The sequence below is a fragment of the Leptopilina heterotoma genome, unplaced genomic scaffold (genome assembly GCF_015476425.1).
Source record: "Leptopilina heterotoma isolate Lh14 unplaced genomic scaffold, ASM1547642v1 Lhet_206, whole genome shotgun sequence".
In the NCBI taxonomy this organism is placed as follows: domain Eukaryota; kingdom Metazoa; phylum Arthropoda; class Insecta; order Hymenoptera; family Figitidae; genus Leptopilina; species Leptopilina heterotoma.
In genome coordinates this window covers 1,111,341-1,135,134 of record NW_025110922.1, presented here as the reverse complement: position 1 = coordinate 1,135,134, position 23,794 = coordinate 1,111,341, and the positions used below count along the sequence as shown (strand labels likewise).

The following is a 23,794-nucleotide window of genomic DNA, read 5'->3' as shown; positions in this document are numbered from 1 at the left end:
TTCTTGACTCTGAGTGATTGATATATTCACATTTTATTATTAATATTAAATGTAACTTTTTTGGTATATAAAAATTAATTTAACTAATTTTAGATTAAAGTCCTTCTGTTGTAAAAAGTAATTTAATAAACTTTAAAAAAAAGTATTAATATAGTTAATACTTTTTTTTGTTATAAAACGTAGTTTAATTGATTCTATGTAATTAAACAGATAGTAATAAATTAATTTATAAAAAAATCTCATTGAAACGGATATTATTGTTTTTCAATTCCTTTATTATGTAACAATTTTTTTTTCCAATTGTGATAGAGATAAAAAAATGAAAAACACTATATTTATATGAGATTGTTATTTGATAAGTTTCAGAATTAAATATCATCTGAGGAAGAGAGGATTCTTTAAGGATATAATTATATTAAAAAGCACAAAATGAATATAGAAGGATGTTATAAGGAAGTGTATCAAAGGCCTTTGAAAAATTGACTTGAATTGCTAAATGCCAAGGCGAACAGCAACACCATTTGGTTCTTTTATTTTTCATACGAGATTCATGGATACGATTTCCTTGATTTATTCTCCCTCCCAAAAAAAGGTACAATATTTTTATTCAGTTTAATAAAAAATTAAAGTGGACAATAATGCATAAATAAGTGCAATAAAAATTTTTTTTTTCATTTTAATTTAAATTTTATACTTTAAATATCTGATTTTTTTAAAAAGTGTTTTTTTAGTTGGTTTTGAATTTTTGTCTTTGATTTTTTCAGTCTCAAAATTAAAATTAATTGTGCGGTTAAAATTTTATTAGAAAAAAATAATAAAATTCATTACTTTTTTTAATTTGAATTTTATTAGAAAATACTGTTCCATATAATTAACAAAAATAATTTTTAATTCATTATCTATTGAAATATGTTTTAACAAGGTTTTTCCTTTCAGTTTTAGTAATTTAAAAAAATATTGTAATACAAATAAATATTTTTTGTTCCTTCAATAGTTCAAAACTTCAGTGAAATTCGATTTTTTTAAGAAACTGTATTTTTTACTTTCAATTTTTGTCTTTAATTTTTTTTAATTTTTCTTTCATAATTTGAATTTTTTCGTTCAAAAAGTTCACAAGTTTATAATAAACGTTTTATAGAAAAAAAAAAAATTCCCCTGTTAAAATTTCAATAAATTTTTTCTTTGAAAATTGTTTTATATTCTTTCTTGATGAATAAATTAAACAAGAAAAATTTATAAACAAAAAATTACGCTGTTTTCCTTGTGGAAAATATTTTATTTCTCTTTCAATCGTTAATCATAAACATTTTTTACTCTAAAAATCATAATCAATTATTTTTGAAATTTTATTTAAATTTACTTTATTTCTTTCTTTTTTTTGGTTTTTTTTACTTTCAATTTTTGTCTCTGATTTTTTAATCTTAAAAATTAAAATTAATCATCGTTGAAATTTTATTCAAAAAATTCGATTTTTTGAAACTGTTTATTTTCTTTGTCTTTCAATTGTTGTTTTTGATTTTTTACGTGTTGGTGAAATTCACAATGTTTATGATCAATAATTTAGAAGAAAAAATAATATTTCTGTTAATATTTTCGTACATTTTTATTTTAAATTACTTTATATGTACTTTCTCGATGAATAATTTAATAAAAAAAAATTGTAAAAAAAACTTCTGTTTTCCTAGTGAAACATTTTTTTCCTTTTCAATCGTTAATCATAAAAGTTGTGACTTAAACGATTATAATAATTGAATATTCGAAAAGAAATTAAAGAAACATAAATAAAAATTTTAATTATGTAATTAGAAAATTAAAAAAAGGGAACAAATTAGAATAATCAATAAATATTTATTAGTAATTAGTGTAAAATCACTAATTATTTTTTTGTCTTAAAAGTTTCTAAGACTCAAGAAGGAAATTTATTTATTTTTGAAATTCAGATTCTATAATTTAATAATATTTCTTTATACGTATTAAAATATATTTTATGAAATTCTAAATCCTATTTAATTTTTTACTTTTTTTGATTTTTGTTACAGGTTGCAATTTTTGATAATATTTTTATCAAAAAACATATCTCGACATTTTTCGAACTTAATTTCCATTTTCGTATGAACTTTACTATAAAGTAAAATTTTTTTCCGATAAAAAATGCAAAAAAGAATGGAAAAACACTGCAAAAAGTGGAAACTTAACAAAGTTTTGTTATTTAATCTTTCATCAAAATATCGAATTTATTTTCGATATTATTTACCATCTTGGAAATTTGATAATAAAAAAATGGACAAGTTTCTAGCATTTGGAAGATCCGATGTGAATATATGCATTTATGGTGGTTATAATCAATTTATAGCTGCAAAAGAACAGGTATCCTTGTATGAGTTAGTATCAGTGATACAATTACAAAGATCGACTTCTTGCCGCATACAACGAGAGAGACACAGGGACTTTAGTTGCGTTTTGATCGTGGGCAACGAAGGATCTTAATATTTAGCGATATATTTAAAAGTCAATAATAGTGCATCATTCAAAGAAAATTTTGCAAACATTTTTGATTTTTTCCTCATAACTGTGAAAAGGTTAGTTTATCTCATTAATTTATTGAAAAATTACAAAATTCGTCATTTAAGTATTTTTCTTTTTTTGCAGTGCAAAAAAAAAAAATAGTTATAATGAAAAAAAAGGGGGAAAAAGAAATGAATATCGAAAAGTCGGTACAAGTTTCAAGTAAAAGTCGTCTCGGAAACTTGTTCCCCATTCACTTTCATTGAATGAAGAGTGAACAATTTCTATAGAAATTATAACTTTTGTTTAATATCTTATTAGGAATTTTTATGAATTGTGAATCAAATTTGTGGGAAAATTTCTATTTTCTTATTATTCTTTTTCACAATTAGGAAAAAAATTGTTTGCCCTTTCATTCAGTATTTTTGAAAGAAAAATGAAATTGTTGAATTTTCGTTTGAAAATCAAGTTCGTCTCGCGCCAATTTGCCGGCAAAAGTTCTTTTTACATTTAATCTCGATATTTCGATTCTTTTCTAAAAAGTTACAAAGGGAAAAAAAATAGAAAAAATATTTTCTATTTCCGATTTTTTATTTTTACAATTTATGGGACATATTCTATTTGTTCATTAAATTGTTAACATAAACAATCTAAAAATAGAATTGAAATCAATTTTTTGAAATGACAAACAAAATTTCTAATTATTAATTCAAAAGTTATAAACTTAGCGAATTTTCTACTAATACTTTACTATCATTCTTTAGAAATATTTATTTTTTTCACAATAATCTTATCACTAGCACTAAGTTGTCACAATTTGTTGCTTTAACCAGTTAAACTATAGCGAAAAATAATTAATGCAACTATGTATAAAAGTTTAATTTGAAAACAATAATTCCAACCAGAATTTTCACTTTTGCACTAAATTTGAAAAATATTTAATTTTTGTTTCAATTTAAAATGAAATTTAGTTTTTGTTTCAATTTTAACTGAAATTTAGTTTTTGTTTCAGTTTAAACAGAATTAAAATTTAGTTTTTATTTAATAGAAAATAAATATTATAAGGTCACAATAACAAAGTATATGAGGATAAAAATAACGAAATGTTGCATAAAAACAAAAACTGGAAAATAATAAAACAATAAAAGTAGAATAATTACATGTTTAAGTCACGGCATAATTTAATTATTAGAGACTAAAGCACATAATGCATACAACTAGAAGTAGGATGCGTGGGATGTGTAATTCAACTCGAAATAGTAGCGCAGATATTAATGTTATGCAACATTCCAGATGCGAGTTAATCTATTTTTAATTTTGGGAAAAACTCAAAGGACCACATATATATATATAATATATATATATATATATATTTGTCCAATAAATCTAGTAGAAATTTATTTGTTACCAATAAATTATATTTGGTGCAAGTAAGAAGTTTATTTTGGTCCAAAATGTTTCTTTGTTCCAAAAGAAAAATTTTTTCCAAATAAAAATTTGTAATTAAATTTAATTTTTACATTTTTTAGCACATTTACATTTTCTTTTGCATTATTTATTTATTTTTTTTTACTTTACTTTTTATTTCACTTGTAATTTAAATTATTGAATTTGATACATAATTACGATTTCTAATAATTTCCTTTTTGCGCTTAACAAAAAATTTTTAATTTTTAATTTTGTATTCAAATAAACTATTACTTGTCTATTATAAAATAAATATTAATTTGTGTAAAATAATTTTTATTTAAGTCAGTTTAAATGGTATTGACTTCAAATACTAAAATTTTTGGTTCAAATATAATTTATTTAATTTGAATGAAAATTATTTGAATGATGTCAATATTTATTTGATAACAGACAAAGAAAATTTTTTATTTAAATTATTTGTTTATTTTAAATTGTTTTTTTTATTATTTCAAATTATTTTTTATTTTAAATAAATTATTTTTCAGTGCCTAGTCTAGAATTTTTATTCTTAACATTATTGTTAATCAACATTTTTTGAAAACAACAAAACCATAAAAATTAAAATTGCCTACAAAATAAAAAATTTTTCATAATAAATAAAAATGGGAAATTATTTATCAAATTCAATAATTTTAATATTATAATTATAATTGTGTTAAATTAAAAATATATTTGACTCAGAGTCTACTAAACTTTTAATTTTTATCAAAATAAATTTTATTTGGTCCAAATAAGAATTGTTTGTTTCAAATAAATTTAATATGCTTAAAAAAAATTGTTTGCTTCAAATAAACTGAATTTGGTTCAAATAAAAATTGTTTGCTTTAAATAAATTGAATTTGGTTCAAAAAAAAAATTATTTGGTACAAATAAAAATTGTTTGCTTCAAATAAAAATTATTTGCATCAAATAAATTTAATTTGCCTCAAATAAAAATTGCTTGCTTCAAATAAATTGAATTTGGTTTAAATAGAACATTTTCTCTGGTTGCAAACAATATATAGAGTGCAATGAAAAGATGAATTGAAGTAATTAATTTAAATTATGCATATATATAAATATAATAAAGTATCAATTGCATTAGATAGTAGCCTTGTTAAATGCCATTCACTTTCAGTGTCATATCATTCAGTCTGGGCACATATAGCAAATAATTCATCTGAATATCAAGGGCATGTTATTTTTCTAAATAAATTTCTTCAAAAAAAAAAACGATTTTTTATACAATTTTTATATACAAAAATTCTCATTTACTTTTTTTGTGTAAAATTAAAAAAAATTTCTGAAAATTAATTTAACATTTTTAAATTGCTTTTACTGTGTAAAAAAAATCTGTAAAGAATTAATTTTCTTAGTTCGTTGCCCTCAGAATAAAATTATGATAAATTTGGTAGGAATCTGTAATTAAAAAAAATTCGTAAAGTGAAAAAATGTATTTAGAGAAAAATTACAAACAGTGCTAGCGACCAATGCGTGGGATTTATATTTTTTTGTAATTTCAAAAATTTTTCATAAATTTAGCTTACAAACGGCAGCATTAATGCGATAATAATAATTTATCTTATCTTCTGCATTATTGTGAGAAAATTTAATCACTATTTACGACAAAGAAAAAATTGTTAATTCAAAATTTCCAGTTTCATTGAATTTCTATTTTACTATTCAACTAATTTTATTACTCCTACTAATTTAATTTTACTAATTTCTATTTTTTTTATTTTGTCAATTTTCAAAGACCTAATTCCAAACAGCGAATACTGACAAATTCAATTCAAAATATTTCAAATATTAAAAAAATGCTTTTTCTTCCAACGGGAAATAATTAAAAATCTCCATAATAAAATTGATCAATTTTTTCGAGAGAAAATTTTACACTTTTCTAAAAAAAAGTAATAAAAATAAAAGAAAGATACTCGCAATTTATCAACAAATCATGAATCAAGGTTATTTCTGTAATGAATATAAACTGCGATTCTATTTTTATATTTCTTTTTTTTTTTTTGACCGTGTGTGATTTAAAATTACGCCGTTTCGCATTCAATGAGAGTAGTTCAGATTTATTTTCGATTCGCTGTAAATCTTTGCTATAGTAGAAGAAAATAAATGTTTTCTATAAAAAATAAACTAATCACATTTCTCAAAAATTTTAAAGAGTAATTTTTTTTTTCTTTACAGGTGAAACCTGACAACAAGACATGGTGAATGCATATGGAGGGGTTTTAATTGTAGCAGATGTTTTAATGTTAATCATAAAGATAATTTTTTATCTTTTTGAAAGTATTTATCGATTCTTCATACCCGTGGAAGAAAAAAGCGTCGCAGGAGAAATCGTTCTGGTATGGATTCAACATCTATAGAATGATTATAGAATGAAGGGGATGTAACTGATATCATTGACCTCAACTTGCATAATTTTATTCATATGCGATATGCAAACGTACAACTATTCTGAAAATTTTCTTTCATTTATCTTCATAAATTTTTTTATTTTTTAATTTTAAAAAATTTTTTTAATTTTTAAATTATTTTAAAAATTTCTTTTTCAATTTTTAAAATTTTTACTCTATTTTCTTAAATTGAAAATTAAAAAAAAATTGACGTCTTTCGATCGAAATTAATGCAGGCTTCGCACTCATCTACTAAATTCTACTATTTACTACTTTTTTACGATTCTTTGAAACGATTCTATTTATTTTCAAACTTTTTTATAAAATTTGTTTACAACAATTCCATTTTTGTTTGAAAAATAATCGAAATCTTCGGTGAAATTCAATTATTTTCAATATCAACTAATTCTTTATTACTACAATTCTTCGCAAAAATTCAATTAATATCGTAAATAATAAAATTTTCATAGAAATTCAATTATTTAAAATCAAATTTTCATGAAAATTATTTGAAAGAAATTAATTGTTTTAATAAATTTTTAGTGGAATTTGTTTATAAGAATTAAATTATTTTCATAAATAATAAAATTCAGCCCAAGAATTCAAAAATAACAAGATTCTTCTAAAGAATTTCAATTATTTTTAACACAATTTTAACTAAATTTCTCGAAAAATGCAAATTTTCTTAAAATTCTTTGATAAAATTTAATTATTTTCAAAAATTTAGTTTTAAGAAATAATCAATTATTTATTTTTGTATTTAAATAATTGAATTCTTGTAGTTAAATTCTAAAAAAAAAATAATTTAAAAATGAATTTTAATTTTCAAACTCACAATTTTAGGTAATAATTAATTGTTAGAAGCGTTTTAGTAGAAATTCTTAAAAATAATTAAATTTCAAATGATTTTTAAATTGAAATCTTTGAAAATATTAATTTGTTATGTGAAACTGTAAAATTATTTGAATATTTATTTTAAAAAATTATTAACTTATTACTTTCCTAAAAAAAATTATTAAAATTTTAAATGATTTTATTTTAAAATTCCCCCAAAAAATGATTGAATTTGTAAAGAATTGCGGTTGTAATTGTTAGAAATAGTTAAATTTCAAAAAAACATTTTACAATGAAATTATTAAAAATTTTAATTTCTGTAGAAAAATAAATAAGAATAAGTATTTAAATATTTATTTAACAAAAAAAATTATTAAAATTTTAAATAATATGATTTAGAAAATATGAAAAAAAATTAGTCTTTTGAAAAATTATAATTAAAACTTTTTGAAGATAGTTAAATTCTCGTAAAAGTTTAAAAATAGTTCATTTGAACGTTTATTTATTTCTTTTCCAGGAATTAAAATTTTATTACAATAATATTGTGCCAATAAAAATGAATTATAAACTTTCTTTCCTATTTAATTTCGTTTTTGCTTTTTATTGCAGTCAATAATTTTTGAAAAATATTCATATCGGTAAAATAAGTTGTTCATTTGAAAGTTCAGAAATTATTGATCATTAAATCGTCAATTAATATTTTAATTTTTTGTGATAGAAACAATAATTTTCAATTCTCTATTTTTTAATTATTAATTTCTATTCTCTTCTCTTTAATTTCGATTTGTTTTTTATTGCAATCGAATGACACATTTTTCCGTTAAAAATATTTTCGAAATAATAATTTAAATAAAAATCGACTACAAAAAAGGAAAAAACAGGAAATAAAAGAAGGAAAATAGAAATTAAATAAACAAGTAAAAAATGTCCATTTCAACGTTCAGAAATTATTGATCATTAAATCGTTAATTAATAGGATGTTAATTTTTTTACAAAAATAATAATTTTCAATGTAAATTTTCATTCAAATTTAATTTAAAATTATGATTTTTAAATTTTTATTTTATTGTAAAAACAGGTAACTGGAGCCGGTCATGGAATCGGAAGAGAATTGGCACTGAGATATGCGAGTTTAGGAGCAACTGTTGTTTGTTGGGACATTAATGAACAAGGAAATGAAGAAACAACAAGTGAAATTAAAAAACAAGGAGCTGCAAGAGCATACGCTTACAAGTACGTATTGTTATAAAAATTTCTTGTAAAAATTTCCAGTATATTTTCAGTATAATTTAAGAAAAATTAAAGAAATTAAAAATTTAATTTAGAAATTATAATTAAAATTAATTTCTCTCTATACGAATTTACAGATGCGACGTATCGAACAGAGATGAAGTTTTAAAGACTGCCGAAAAAGTGAAAGAAGAAGTTGGTAATGTGACAATTCTTATAAACAATGCAGGAATTATGCCCTGTCATTCATTCCTCACAAATACTCAGGAAGAAATCAGAAAAACTGTCGATGTCAATCTAATGGCTCATTTTTGGGTAAATTTTCCTTTTTCGCTTTCTGTCAATTATTTTACGTCGCAAGACTCAAGAATTTCATTTTAACATAATTTCAGTATAATCAGTATTTCAGTAAAATCAATTCAGTATAATTTCCTTTCAAAAATGAACGAGGATTTTTTTCATATTTCGTTAAAATTAGAATTTTGTTAGAAAATATTTTCTTGTCTATTTAGAAAATAAATTCCTTTCTCTAAAAATTAAATTTATTTTGCTTTTAATATTATTCTAGAAATTTTTAAATAAAAAATATTCAAGTTCTTAAATATTAAAAACCTAAATATTTTATAGAAAATATTTTTAAGTAGAAAAAATATTCGTTCATTTGAACGTTCAAAATATCGGGGAAATTAATAAAAACTGAAATTTAAAAATTAAATTAAAAACGTGCTGAAGTTTTAAATTATTTAATTTCTTTTAATTTAGTTTAAAATAATTTAAATTGAAAATTGAATTTTAATTAAAATAATTTAATAAATTAAAATTAATAAGTACTAAAAACAAAAAGTTTTTTTCATTTCAAATGGAAATTGTTTTTTTCAGCTTTGTTTTCTTTTTTCTTAATTCAAGATTTACAATTTTTTTTTTTTTTTGAAAATCGATTGTATATTTTACCATAATTGATTTAAAGATATAAAGTGACGAGAAATGTTGAGAAACTTGAATAAAATTCAAATGAATCTTTTATCAGATGCTGCAAGCCTTTTTGCCGAGTATGATAGAAAAAAATCATGGTCACGTTGTGGCTTTATCATCAATGGCAGGAATAGTTGGTCTTCCTAATCTTGTGCCATATTGCGCAACGAAATTCGCAGTAAGAGGTAAAAAAAAAGACTCGATTCCTTTCCGTCTATTAATCTTCTGATACTAAACAATTTTTTTTTTTTTTTGCTTTTTATATTTGAATTTACTTTTAATTAAACATCTATCTTTGATATTGTAATTAACTCTGACATTTGCCATATATAATAAGGCAATTATCAATCACTGATTAAATTTTGCGTATAGTTTCATTTTTCATTTTTTTCAAAAACTTTAAAACTCAAATTGTGTATTAACTAATTTGTGTATTCTGTAAAATAACAAATTTTTATTTAAATTCTATAAGTAACGAATTTTTATCAAATTTTCAATTTTCAGGAATCATGGAGTCGTTGAGTGAGGAAATACGTCAAGCTAGTCCCAATAAAATATCAAATATCAAATTCACAACCATTTATCCTTACATGGTGGACACTGGTCTTTGCAAGAAACCAAGAATGAGGTGATTATTCAATCTAAACAAATTTTTTCTCCAGTTTAAAGTTTCTTTTTCAAATTTACCTACACTTTTTAGTTTTTTTACTCTGAAGAATTTAATTCTTAATTTAAAAAAATCGTTGGTAAAGTTTATAACGTTTATAAGTAACGATTAAGTAGAAAAAATATTGTTCTACTCAAAAATTTCGTATAAATTAAAATTTTAAATTTATACGACCTTTTTTTTGTATAAAAAATATTTCGTAATTTTTTTATCAATTTCCAAAGAAATATTTTTGAATAAAAAATTTTATTATTTCTGTCAGGAAAAATTTGTTTTTCTTTTAATCGTCGATCATAAACTTTGTGAACTTTACCGATATTAAAAAAAACTTAATGAAAATAAAAAAAAAATTGATAAGAAATAATGAATTTCTGTTAATAATTTGTGACAAGAAGAATTTTTTGAAAGTATTTTTTTTCTTTTATAATCGAAATGAAAATGGAACACATTTTTTTGGTTCTTTCTTGATTACTGATTATCTATAATGTGCTTTAAAAAAAATAAGTAAAACATTAACATTCATGAATGACATTTATTTACAAGCAGACTAGAATCTTGGATCAAAGGTGGGCAAATTATCTCACTTGATAAGAAATATTTTTTAATTTTATGGAATATTTGTTTTTAAATACAAATTTTTTTCTTCGTTTTTAGGTTCCCCAATCTTTTGGCGTTGGTTCAGCCGAAGGAGGCTGCTGATCAAATAATAAGTGCACAAAGAAGAAACGATTTGGAATTGACTATTCCTAATTATTGGTTTTCAATTAATACTATTGTTAGGTTTGTAAACATTTTATTAGTTTTTTCATTTTTTCAATAGGCCTCGGATATTATCAGGGTTGCCACAAGTCAGGGAATTTAGGGAAAAGTCAGGGATTTTTATTAAAAGTGCTGGAAAAAATTTAAGTTTTAAAATTTATAAGAAAATTCTGAATCTTGGTGTCTTTTTTGTTTGCCTTACAAACTACAAAATTGACAAGAATTTTAATACAAAACTTTCAATTTTTTCTGTTTCTGACAATAATTTCTTTTTAAATAACTTAATTCTTCAAGAACTATCATAAAATTATTACTCAAAAATTATTTAATGAATAATTTTACTTAAAAATTTTCAAAAGAGTTGCGTTTAAAATCTGCATAAATAGATAAACTTCAAAGGCTTCAATATGAAGTTTTAAAACATTTTAATTTTTAATGAATTTAAATAGAAATTTTAAGAACAACTGATTACAGAAATTCAATTATTTTCAAAAATTTATAAACATTCTCGTCAAAATTTCAATTATTTTCAAAAATTTTCCTCATTTCAATTATTTTTAATATCTACTATTTTAATAAAATTTTTCAAAAGAATTCAATTACTTTCAAATTTTTTATAAATTTCTTCGCACTAATTCAATTATTTTTAATTCTTTAATGAAGTTTATCGAAAAAATTCAAATATATTCAAAGAATAGAAAAAAATAGTTCTGAGAAATTCAATTATTTCGCAAAATTTAAATAAAATTCTTTTAAAAATTCTATTATTTAAAAAAATGTTGACGAAATTCGTTACAAGATTTAGTTAATAATATTGCAATTTTAGTAAAATTTTCCTATTCAATTCAATTATTTTCAATACAATTCTTCTTAAGAATTCAATTATTTGAAAAAAATTTGAATAAAATTCTTCGTAAGAAATCAATTATTTTCATAAATAATAAAATTTTTCTCGAGAATTCAATTATTTCAAAAATTTTGAGATAAAATGCTTTATAAATTTAAAAAATGATAATAAAATTGAATATAGAATACAATTATTTTCGTAAAATATAACATTCCTTATAGGAATTACAATTTTACTGACAAAAATGTTTGTAAAAATCTTCGAAACAATTGAATTATTTTCTTAAAAAATAAAATTCTTCAATTCAATTATTTAAGAAATTTTAATTAAATTCTTCCTAAGAATTCAATTTTTTTTCAAAAATAAAACTTTTTAGAAGAATTCAATTATTTAAAAAAAAATTTAATAAAATTCTTCGTCAGATTTCAATTATTTTCAATTTTTTAATAAAATTTTGTCGATGGAATTTAATTATTTTCAAAATGTTATAAAAAGTTCTGAGAAATTCAATTATTTAAAAAATTTGGAATAAAATTCTTCACAAGAAATTAATTAATATCATAAATAATAATATTTTTCTCCGGAATTCAATTATTTTCACAAATAAAATATTCTTCACAAGGAATTATTCAATTCTTTAAAAATTTTTTTAATAAAATTCGTTGCAAGAATTAAATTTCTTTTATAAATAACAATATTTATAGCAGAGTTTCAATTATTTTTTATGTACAATTTTTCATAAACTGATAGAAAATTGCATTTATTCTTTATAATTTTTTTTAAAATTCGCCGAAAGAATTCAATTATTTTTAGAATTTTTTATAAATTTCTTTTAAAAAAAATTCAATTTTAAGAAATATTCAATTATATAATACATTATTTATCTTTTTATTTAAATGTAATTGAATTCTCGAAAAATTTTCTAATAAAAATTGATTAAAAATGAATTTCACTTAAAATTTTAAATTATAATTTAATATTAAAAGCATTATATCGTGAATTTTTATAAATAAGTAAATTTTAAAAAGGGTTCGAAAATTAAAATCTTTGAAAATTTAAATTTATAGTTGCAATATTCTTATAATATAAAATAATGATTTTATCACTCTGTTATTTTAAATTTTATTATAAAACGTGAAGAAATCGATTCTTTATGTTTTATAATAATTTTTTATAAGTTATTTAATTTCAGAAGGTTTTGATTTGAAATCCTTAATTCCTACAGAAAAATAATAATGATTAAGTATTTATTTAAAAAAAGAAGTTATTGATGTTGTCGAATAATTTTACACTTAAAGAAATTCGTAAATATAAATGTAATAGAACATTTCTTTGAGTATCTAATAATTTTTGGAGTGAATCGATATATTCTTCAGGGTCAGGGAGAAAGTCAAAATTTTGTCTGGAAATCAGGGAAAAATAAAATAAAATTTTCGTGGCAAACCTGATTTTGTATTTTTCGACTTTAAAAAAAATTCCTTTTTTCCAACTATTTTTGAAAAATGCAACCACAAAAAAAAAACTTAAAAATAAATTTTCTTTTCTAGGTGTTTACCTTATAAGGCGGCATTTCAAATAATGGATTTTGTCGACAGTGGCCTTGAAGTAGACTGATAGAATAATATTAATAATTTTTGACAAATAGTCTCTAATCAAAGATAATTTACTCTTGAATGTTGTCTACTTGTACATAATGTGTTTCTTCATAAGCGTTGAAGATTAATTAAAAACAAGGATTAATGTCGATATTAGAATACTAAAATCATTTCGATTTAAATTTCAACAAAAATTACTCACACTGCATAATATTACAAAAACAAAACATTTTTCATACCGTGTAAAAATATTTTTCCTCAATAATCTTCAGTAAAGGAAACGAATGACTGCATGAGTGTTCATTACGAAAGTTTTATACTTTAATAAGCTTGAAAGTTAATGCCATTTTTTCATCTTTTTAAAAAAATTTACATAAAAACTATGTGCAATATTTTTATTATTAATTTAAAATTTAATGCCACCAGGAGTTTGTGCCTTTAATCATATAAATTTTATAACAATAATTTTATATCACGAATAGTGGAAATTTAAATGAAGGACGAATGATCATGTTAATGATAAATAATTTAAGTGTATAATAAATCAAAGAATTTTTTTTCAAATCATTGAAAGAGTATTTATTTAGTCTTCGACTATAAAATATTTACGAAAAAATGAATCTAAAGTGTCGCATATAAATATTTTGTTATCTATTTAAAAAAATTCGTAGGTATTCGAAAATTGAGAATAAAAAAAAAAGTCTATATACTTATTTTGTAAGAAAAAAAATTATTTTTACATTTCTAATTCATTGTTTTTTTGTGTTTTCGAAATATTAAAAGAAACGACTTTTGGACAACGTTTCTTTTTCAGCCTGCTTAAAATTGGAATACATAGTATTCATATAGAGACGTGAAGATTTCATTTGTACAAAATAGTCATTTTATATTCGATCGATGACTTAATTTAAGTCGAATTATTATATATTATAAATAACAGATTCGACTTCAAAAGCGAATATAAAATCACTTTAGTTTACTCGCTCGGAAATCATTTTAAACGAAGGCGCGAGAGTTATCGTAAAAAAATATATATTGTAATCTACGTGATTATTATTAAAAAAAAAGCGTTGTATCCAAAATTAAATAAAAAGCTATGAACGTTGTTCAATAAAGGCATTGACTTAGTTAGCGGACTATAAATGTTTATATATCAATATCAAAAATGCATTGTAAATAATTGCAAACTATCAATGAACAATCATTGAACTTTGTTAAAGTCTTTAAGGTAAATATTATTAAAAAAAAGAAACTGAATCACCTATGTGTCATTAATACTATCATCATTCTTTGATCTCTCTTGATCTATGATCTCATCAGTACTTTGCAATTATCATTTTTTTTTTTACTAATACACAATTCTCCGAGGTTATAAAATAATCTTCGTAAACTTGTCAAAAAAAACAAAGTGAAATATAATAAAATAAAAATAAGCATTCTTTCGTTTCTCATTCTCTCTTCTTTAAAAAAAAGGTTCTTTTACCTTATAACCTCGGGGTTGGAAAATTATCACAACTTTATTTCTTGATGAACTGTAAGACCCTTGTAAACGTTTCTTAATGGGGCGAAACCTTTGAAACCCATTTTAGCACCTGACGCACGACATGCAAAAACAAGTGCTTGATACAATATGTCAGGACAGATAAATTCGAGTGGACTTTCTTTATCGAAATCAACTGGTACCATACTTATTGGCCGCCAACCATTTCTACTGCTTATATTTTCCTGATTTAGAAAATAAATCATCGCTGCATTAAATGTATCACTTGTGCCGTAGATGTCCACAATTTTTGTGGATTGTTGTGCTGGACATTGAGTAAATTCTCCATTTGGAGCGCGGCCTAATGCTCCGCGTTCGTCACGTGAACATACAATTATTACCCTAAAGAGAAAAAAGAAAAAATTATTATAAAAATGATTGATTAAATTAAAAAAACAATTCACATTATTTAATATATGTATGCAAGCTTTGCTCACATCTACTACAAGGTTACAATAAAAATTTACTTTTGTATTTCCTTGACTTTTCTCTGATTTTCAGACAGAATTGTTCACTATTTCCATATAATTAAAATTTAAAACTACAAAATCTAAATTCTAATTCACATGAATTATAATTTTTATAATTTTATAATTTGTGGCAACGAATACAACGTTTTTAAAAAACGAATTTCTTTTCAGGTAAAATTTCCATCTTTGTAAATCTTTAAGCTCTTTTTTTATTAGAAAATTGAATTTTTTAGAATTGCAGGGTTGCAACAAAAATTTAATTTTGTTTTTCCCTGACTTTTCCCTGATTTCCAGACATTTTCACTTTTTCCCTGACCCTAAATAACATTCTGATTCACTCTAAAAGTTATTAAATGCTAAAAAAAAATGTTCTATTACATTTATTTACGAATTTCCTTAATTGCAAAATTATTCAAAAATACCAATGACTATTTATGAAAATAATTGAATTCCTGCAAAAAAATTTATTATTTATGAAAATAATTAAATTATTGCGAAGAAATTTATAGAAAAAATTGTAAATAATTGAATTCCCGTGAAATTTTTATTATTTACATGAAAATAATGAAATGTTTGCCTAGAATTTTTGAGTGTATAATTGAATTTCGGAGAAGAATTTTATTATTTATAAAAATAATTGAAATTTTGACAAGAATTTTTTTAATTTTTTATTGTAATTTTAAGAATTTTATTAAAATTTTTGAGAATAATTGAATTTTGAAGAAAAATTTTATTATTTATATTAATAATTGAAATTTTGACGAGAATTTTTTAAAATTTATAAAAATTTTATTGTAATTTTAAGAATTTTATTAAAATTTTGGAAAATAATTGAATTTCGAAGAAGCATTTTATTTATAAAGATGATTGAAATTTTGACAAGAATTTTTTAACATTTTTGAAAATTTTATTATAATTTTAAGAATTTTATTAACATTTTTGAGAATAATTGAATTTTGGAGAAGAATTTTATTATTTACCGAAGATAATTGAAATTTTGCCAAGAATCTTATTAAAATTTTTGAAAATAATTGAATTTTGAAGAAGAATTTTCTTATTTATAAAGATAATTGAAATTTTGAAGAGAATTTTTAAAAAATTTGTAAAATAATTCAATTTTGTAGAAGAATTTTATAATTTACAAAGATAATGGAAATTTTGTCAAAAATCTTATTAATACTTTTGAAAATAATTTAATTTTGGAGAAGAATCTTATTATTTATACAGATACTTGAAAGTTTGACGAGAATTTTTTTAAATATTTGAAAATAATTGAATTTCGAAAAAGAATTTTATTATTTATTAAAAAAATTGAAATTATGACGAGAATTTAAAAAATTTTTTTGAAAATAATTGAATTTCTGAGAAAAATTTTATTCTTTACAAAGAAAATTGAAATTTTTTCAAAAATTTTATTAAAATTAACGAGAATTATTTTAAACTAGCCAAACAATCCGCGCGGGAATGTTGTATGGGGCTGCTTATTTTAAACAATTTAAAAAATTTTAAAGAAATAATTATTATAACCTAACAAAGAGATTTAACTAACTAAAATTCAAATAATGTCACTCAATGGTCTCAATTTAAATAGAATTTACATTACTAGACTTAAACTATGGGTAGAACAATTACAATTAGTATATCTGGGTCATCTTTTGCACTGCTTATTTTATAAAGCCATTTTAAATTAAATACTTTTTAAAGAAATAATAATTATTACACACTGAAAAAAGTTTTACTTGAAATAGCGATAAGTTTCTCTAGAATAACGAAAGTATTAATTGAAGCACTGAAAAATTTCGCTACTAAAGTGAAATCTGTAGTTCATCCAGCTAAATATTTTTTGCCGTGCATAACGAAAAAATAATTAAATTAACATCAGATTTTCTAAATTAAAAAAAAACGAATTCAAATAGAAATTAAGCATTTTAAAACTTAACCAAATTCACCCCAGAAATCACTGAATTCGATAATTTAGAAGAAAATCAGACAAAAGCAGGGTTCCTACAGAATCTGGAAATTATGGAAATGGTATGGAATTTTTAAAAGGCTTCTGGAAATCAGGGAAATCATGGAAAAGGCCTGGAATTTTTTAAAGTTTCTAATTTTTTCAGTTTTCCATTTTTTCTCTTGAATAAAAATTTAAATAATAATAAAGCTAAATGGCATAAAAGAGAAGAAAAAATGTTGAATTTTAAGAAATTCGATTTTTCGGATTTTTGATAATTTTTAAAAATATTTTTGATTTTTTACCAAAGAGTCGAGACAATTTAATAAGTAAAGTATTTTCCAAAAGCACAAAAATAATGAAGCTAAATTCCATAAAGGAGAAGAGAAAATGTTGAATTTTAAGGAAATCGGATTCTTGAATTTTTTCGAATTTTTGATAATTTTAGATTTTTTACCAAAGAGTCGAGACAATTTAATAAGTAAAGTATTTTCCAAAAGCACAAAAATAATAAAGCTAAATTCCATAAAAGAGACGAAAAAATGTTGAATTTTAAGAAATTCGGATTTTTGAATTTTTGATAATTTTTGATAATTTTAGATTTTTTACCAAAGAGTCGAGACAATTTAATAAGTAAAGTATTCTTCAAAAGCACAAAAATAATGAAGCTAAATCCCATAAAAGAGAAGAGAAAATGTTGAATTTTAAGAAAATCGGATTTTTGAATATTTTCGAATTTTTGATAATTTTAGATTTTTTACCAAAGAGTCGAGACAATTTAATAAGTAAAGTATTTTCCAAAAGCACAAAAATAATGAAGCTAAATCCCATAAAAGAGAAGAAAAAATGTTGAATTTTAAGAAAATCGGATTTTTGATTTTTTGATAATTTTAGATTTTTTACCAAAGAGTCGAAACAATTTAATAAGTAAAGTATTTTCCAAAAGCACAAAAATAATGAAGCTCAATCCCATAAAAGAGAAGAGAAAATGTTGAATTTTAAGGAAATCGGATTTTTGAATTTTTTCGAATTTTTGATAATTTTAGATTTTTTACCAAAGAGTCGAGACAATTTAATAAGTAAAGTATTTTCCAAAAGCACAAAAATAATGAAGCTAAATTCCATAAAAGAGAAGAAAAAATGTTGAATTTTAAGAAATTCGGATTTTTGAATTTTTGATAATTTTCGATAATTTTAGATTTTTTACCAAAGATTCGCGACAATTTAATAAGTAAAGTATTTTCCAAAAGCACAAAAATAATGAAGCTAAATCCCATAAAAGAGAAGAAGAAATGTTGAATTTTAAGAATATCGGATTTTTGAATTTTTTCGAATTTTTTATAATTTTAGATTTTTTACCAAAGAGTCGAGACTTTTAAATAAATAGAGTATTTTCCAAGAGCACAAAAATAATAAAACTAAATCCCATAAAAGAGAGGAAAAAATGTTGAATTTTAAGAAAATGGGATTTATGAATTTTTTCGAATTTTTGATAATTTTAGATTTTTTACCAAAGAGTCGAGACAATTTAATAAGTAAAGTATTTTCCAAAAGCACAAAAATAATGAAGCTAAATTCCATAAAAGAGAAGAAAAAATGTTGAATTTTAAGGAAATCGGATTTTTGAATTTTTTCGAATTTTTGATAATTTTAGATTTTTTACCAAAGAGTCGAGACAATTTAATAAGTAAAGTATTTTCCAAAAGCACAAAAATAATGAAGCTAAATCCCATAAAAGAGAAGAAAAAATGGTGAATTTTAAGAAAATGGGATTTATGAATTTTTTCGAATTTTGATAATTTTAGATTTTTTACCAAAGAGTCGAGACAATTTAATAAGTAAAGTATTTTCCAAAAGCACAAAAATAATGAAGCTAAATTCCATAAAAGAGAAGAAAAAATGTTGAATTTTAAGGAAATCGGATTTTTGAATTTTTTCGAATTTTTGATAATTTTAGATTTTTTACCAAAGAGTCGAGACAATTTAATAAGTAAAGTATTTTCCAAAAGCACAAAAATAATGAAGCTAAATCCCATAAAAGAGAAGAAAAAATGGTGAATTTTAAGAAAATGGGATTTATGAATTTTTTCGAATTTTTGATAATTTTAGATTTTTTACCAAAGAGTCGAGACAATTTAATAAGTAAAGTATTTTCCAAAAGCACAAAAATAATGAAGCTAAATCCCATAAAAGAGAAGAAAAAATGGTGAATTTTAAGAAAATGGGATTTATGAATTTTTTCGAATTTTGATAATTTTAGATTTTTTACCAAAGAGTCGAGACAATTTAATAAGTAAAGTATTTTCCAAAAGCACAAAAATAATGAAGCTAAATTCCATAAAAGAGAAGAAAAAATGTTGAATTTTAAGAAATTCGGATTTTTGAATTTTTGATAATTTTCGATAATTTTAGATTTTTTACCAAAGATTCGCGACAATTTAATAAGTAAAGTATTTTCCAAAAGCACAAAAATAATGAAGCTAAATCCCATAAAAGAGAAGAAGAAATGTTGAATTTTAAGAATATCGGATTTTTGAATTTTTTCGAATTTTTTATAATTTTAGATTTTTTACCAAAGAGTCGAGACTTTTAAATAAATAGAGTATTTTCCAAGAGCACAAAAATAATAAAACTAAATCCCATAAAAGAGAGGAAAAAATGTTGAATTTTAAGAAAATGGGATTTATGAATTTTTTCGAATTTTTGATAATTTTAGATTTTTTACCAAAGAGTCGAGACAATTTAATAAGTAAAGTATTTTCCAAAAGCACAAAAATAATGAAGCTAAATTCCATAAAAGAGAAGAAAAAATGTTGAATTTTAAGGAAATCGGATTTTTGAATTTTTTCGAATTTTTGATAATTTTAGATTTTTTACCAAAGAGTCGAGACAATTTAATAAGTAAAGTATTTTCCAAAAGCACAAAAATAATGAAGCTAAATCCCATAAAAGAGAAGAAAAAATGGTGAATTTTAAGAAAATGGGATTTATGAATTTTTTCGAATTTTGATAATTTTAGATTTTTTACCAAAGAGTCGAGACAATTTAATAAGTAAAGTATTTTCCAAAAGCACAAAAATAATGAAGCTAAATTCCATAAAAGAGAAGAAAAAATGTTGAATTTTAAGGAAATCGGATTTTTGAATTTTTTCGAATTTTTGATAATTTTAGATTTTTTACCAAAGAGTCGAGACAATTTAATAAGTAAAGTATTTTCCAAAAGCACAAAAATAATGAAGCTAAATCCCATAAAAGAGAAGAAAAAATGGTGAATTTTAAGAAAATGGGATTTATGAATTTTTTCGAATTTTGATAATTTTAGATTTTTTACCAAAGAGTCGAGACAATTTAATAAGTAAAGTATTTTCCAAAAGCACAAAAATAATAAAACTAAACCCCATAAAAAAAAAGAAAAAATGTTGAATTTTAAGAAATTCGGATTTTTGAATTTTTGATAATTTTCGATAATTTTAGATTTTTTACCAAAGAGTCGAGACAATTTAATAAGTAAAGTATTTTCCAAAAGCACAAAAATAATGAAGCTAAATCCCATAAAAGAGATGAAAAAATGTTGAATTTTAAGAAAATCGGATTTTTGAATTTTTTCGAATTTTTGATAATTTTAGATTTTTTACCAAAGAGTCGAGACTTTTAAATAAATAGAGTATTTTCCAATAGCACAAAAATAATAAAACTAAATCCCATAAAAGAGAGGAAAAAATGTTGAATTTTAAGAAATTCGGATTTTTGAATTTTTGATAATTTTTGATAATTCTAGATTTTTTACCAAAGAGTCGAGACAATTTAATAAGTAAAGTTTTTTCCAAAAGCACAAAAATAATGAAGCTAAATCCCATAAAAGAGAAGAAAAAATGTTGAATTTTAAGAAAATGGGATTTATGAATTTTTTCGAATTTTCGATAATTTTAGATTTTTTACCAAAGAGTCGAGACAATTTAATAAGTAAAGTATTCTCCACATTAAAAAGTTTAACATTAAAAAATATATAAAAAATGCCAATACTTAACCCACAAAATTTAATTTTCAAAACAAACAAATGAATGCAGATAATTTGTTAACGGAAAGGAAACTTACGATTATTATAATGTATGTTTGAACATAATTGAATTTTTGAGAAGAATTTTATTACCTACTTTTAAAAATAATTGAATTTCTGCAATCATTTGTAATTTTTCCAAAATTCAATTTATTTAGTGTTTTTACCTAAAATTCTTCTGTAAATCCATTATTTTTAATAATTAGTTAAATAAATATTGAAAAAATTAACTAATTTTAGAAAAATTTGAATTGAAATTTTATATAATTTCAAATTAAAATCTTTTGAAGTTCATTCATTTATAAAAATTGTAATCCTAACTCTGTTAAAATTCAATTAATTTTGAAATGTTTAAGTAAAATTATTCATTAAATAATTTCTAAGAAATAATTTTATGATAGTTCTTCAAGAATGAAGTTATTTAAAAGGAAATTGTTGTGAGAAATAGAGAAAATTTAAGGTTTTGTATAAGAATTCGTGGTAATTTCATAGTTTATGAGGCAAACAAAGAAGACACAAAAATTTGGAATTTTTTTATGAATTCTAAAAATTTAATTCTTTTCCAAAATTTCTAATAAAAATCCCTGACTTCTTAGACCTATGGCAACCGAAAATCAAGTTTTGTACCAAATATATTTACCCTGGTTTTTGATGAGCTTGACAAACATACTCCAACGTTTTGGTCATATTTTTCGATTGATCCGGTGTCATGAAATTCTCTCCAACAAATATTACATCCACATATGGAAGCAATTTAAATATTCCTTCACGATTTTTATTTAATTCGAGACTAATGACAATCGGATAATATGGTGTTCTAAATCCTTTGGACCTTATCAATACGTTTCGTTTGTGAACTATTTGCATCATTTCTAGAACATTGTCAACATTTCGTCCCTGTAACATTAAATACATAAATTTCAACATTTTTCCTCATTTTTTTTTTTAAATTTCTACAGAGTTTTACTTTCTTTAATTATTTTTTTATAATTTATAATAAAAATTAGTAATTTAATATTATAGTTAATGATAATAAAAATTAGTAATTTAATATTATAGTTAATGATAATAAATATGATGAATGATGTGTTGTTAATTGTTAGAAATAAAATAAAATTCATGAATTACTTCAAAATGGATCCAACTGTAATCTTCTAAACGAAGTGCTTTGAATTCAGAGGCAGTTAATTCAGGTAGATCAGGATTATAATTCCATCTTGTACGAGTTAAATTGTTTGAATTTATTACAATTGAGGATGTGGGACATGTTGTGTTTGGTTTAAAGGGACAATGATCGTGGCGAATTTTATGTTCATCCATATCTTGTATTAGACTTTTTAGCCCGGGTTGTTGATTAGAAAGAGTACCTAGAAATTCAACTGGAGTATCGAATTGAGCAAGAACTGTGCACGTATTCGATGCATTACCTCCCCTTTCCCATCTTATATCAACACACCTGAAAAAATTTATATTTTACTCCCAAACTTAATTTAATTTAATTAAATTAATTATTAAGTACCGAAATAACTCACTCTAATTCGGAACATTCTTTAGGAAAGCCTTTACAAACTTGAATAATATCAGTGCGACATAAGCCAACACAAAGGACCTTTAGGCCATGAGCGTCTTCACTTTCGCTGCTAGAAACTGAATTCGAACCACTCGAGTCCGTAAAAACCATAATGTCTTGTAAAAATCGCATATCTTCATTATCATTACTGTCCTCCTTGGAGTTAGGAGGCGATGAGGATGACATTGTTGTCCTAAAACAATCTTTTGTTTTAACATTCCATTGTAGTCCTTGTACTCCGAATACCAGGACTAATTTCCTTAATTTCGATATTAAATTAACAATTTCAATCACTACCATATAATATTTAGAAACAACTATTTCTATGTGTAAAAATTGTGACAAAATTAACAAACCTTAAAATTATATATTTTATATTTGATAAAAAATTTAAAATCCAGTCGTCGAATTTTGAGGTTATAATTTTTTCAGTTCACTCGTTTAGCCATTCGTCATAAATTAAAAACCATTCATAAATACCTTATTATTTAAATATAATAACTTTAAAGGTAAATACTAATTAAAAAACTGTTTTTACAATGCTATGTTGTGAATTTTACATGATTTATAAAATTCCCGACATAACCTGTAAATTGATTACACTTAAACGCTAGTTACGTCTAGAGATTTTCTCTATTTAGTCTTTAAAAGTTGGCAGTAGTGAAAAAAAAATTTCCTAAAATTTCGGTGGGAAATTGAAATCGTATTTTGGGCATGTAAAAAAACAACACGAATTTTTCCTTTCGAAGGTAAAAAGTTATTAAATACGACAATTTTTTTATTTTGGTATAAAAAAAAGTGTAATGAAGTGTAATAAAAAGGAAAAAAAAGTGTTAAAAAATAGTAGAAAGAAAGAAAGAAGTGTGATGGGGCACACAGTCGTTTTTAGTGTGGCAACACTGCTTTCATATGTCATTACGTTCGTGTGCGTAATAATACACCT

The 23,794-nt window shown here is 22.3% G+C and overlaps 2 protein-coding genes across 4 annotated transcripts; one reads left to right on the top strand and one right to left on the bottom strand.

Annotated features, from left to right (window-relative positions):
- Window positions 1–2,423: 2,423 nt before the first annotated feature.
- Window positions 2,424–14,699, top strand: LOC122501251 (short-chain dehydrogenase/reductase family 16C member 6-like). Its single transcript, XM_043610579.1, has 8 exons — window positions 2,424–2,579; window positions 6,151–6,311; window positions 8,275–8,429; window positions 8,564–8,741; window positions 9,454–9,583; window positions 9,903–10,026; window positions 10,720–10,845; window positions 13,219–14,699. The coding sequence occupies exons 2-8, from the start codon at window positions 6,171–6,173 to the stop codon at window positions 13,283–13,285; spliced, it is 921 nt and encodes a 306-aa protein (XP_043466514.1). The 5' UTR covers window positions 2,424–2,579; window positions 6,151–6,170; the 3' UTR covers window positions 13,286–14,699.
- LOC122501249 (ketohexokinase-like) lies at window positions 14,433–23,458 on the bottom strand. 3 transcript variants are annotated; one of them, XM_043610576.1, is made up of 5 exons: window positions 23,208–23,458; window positions 22,814–23,044; window positions 22,410–22,737; window positions 21,922–22,178; window positions 14,433–15,148 (listed from the first exon to the last, which is right to left on the bottom strand). In XM_043610576.1, exons 2-5 carry the CDS (start codon window positions 23,035–23,037, stop codon window positions 14,776–14,778), a joined length of 1,182 nt encoding a protein of 393 aa, XP_043466511.1. In that variant the 5' UTR covers window positions 23,038–23,044; window positions 23,208–23,458; the 3' UTR covers window positions 14,433–14,775. The 3 variants fall into 3 exon arrangements, with proteins under 3 accessions (XP_043466511.1, XP_043466512.1, XP_043466513.1); XM_043610577.1 differs by having other exon boundaries at window positions 22,814–23,054; window positions 23,208–23,457; XM_043610578.1 differs by having other exon boundaries at window positions 23,332–23,457.
- Between the last annotated feature and the right edge of the window lie 336 nt (window positions 23,459–23,794).

Bases quoted from the DNA above. Each gene is read 5' to 3' on its own strand.
- LOC122501249 (XM_043610576.1), bottom strand. From the start codon at position 23,037: ATGTCATCCTCATCGCCTCCTAACTCCAAGGAGGACAGTAATGATAAT. The intron at 22,179-22,409 runs GTAATTCATGAA...TTAATGTTACAG, and splicing joins ACAGTTGGATCCATTTTGAA to GGACGAAATGTTGACAATGT. The intron at 15,149-21,921 runs GTAAATATATTT...TTTTCTCTTTAG, and splicing joins CAAGCTCATCAAAAACCAGG to GGTAATAATTGTATGTTCAC.
- LOC122501251 (XM_043610579.1), top strand. From the start codon at position 6,171: ATGGTGAATGCATATGGAGGGGTTTTAATTGTAGCAGATGTTTTAATG. The intron at 10,027-10,719 runs GTGATTATTCAA...CTTCGTTTTTAG, and splicing joins TGCAAGAAACCAAGAATGAG to GTTCCCCAATCTTTTGGCGT. The intron at 10,846-13,218 runs GTTTGTAAACAT...TTTCTTTTCTAG, and splicing joins TCAATTAATACTATTGTTAG to GTGTTTACCTTATAAGGCGG.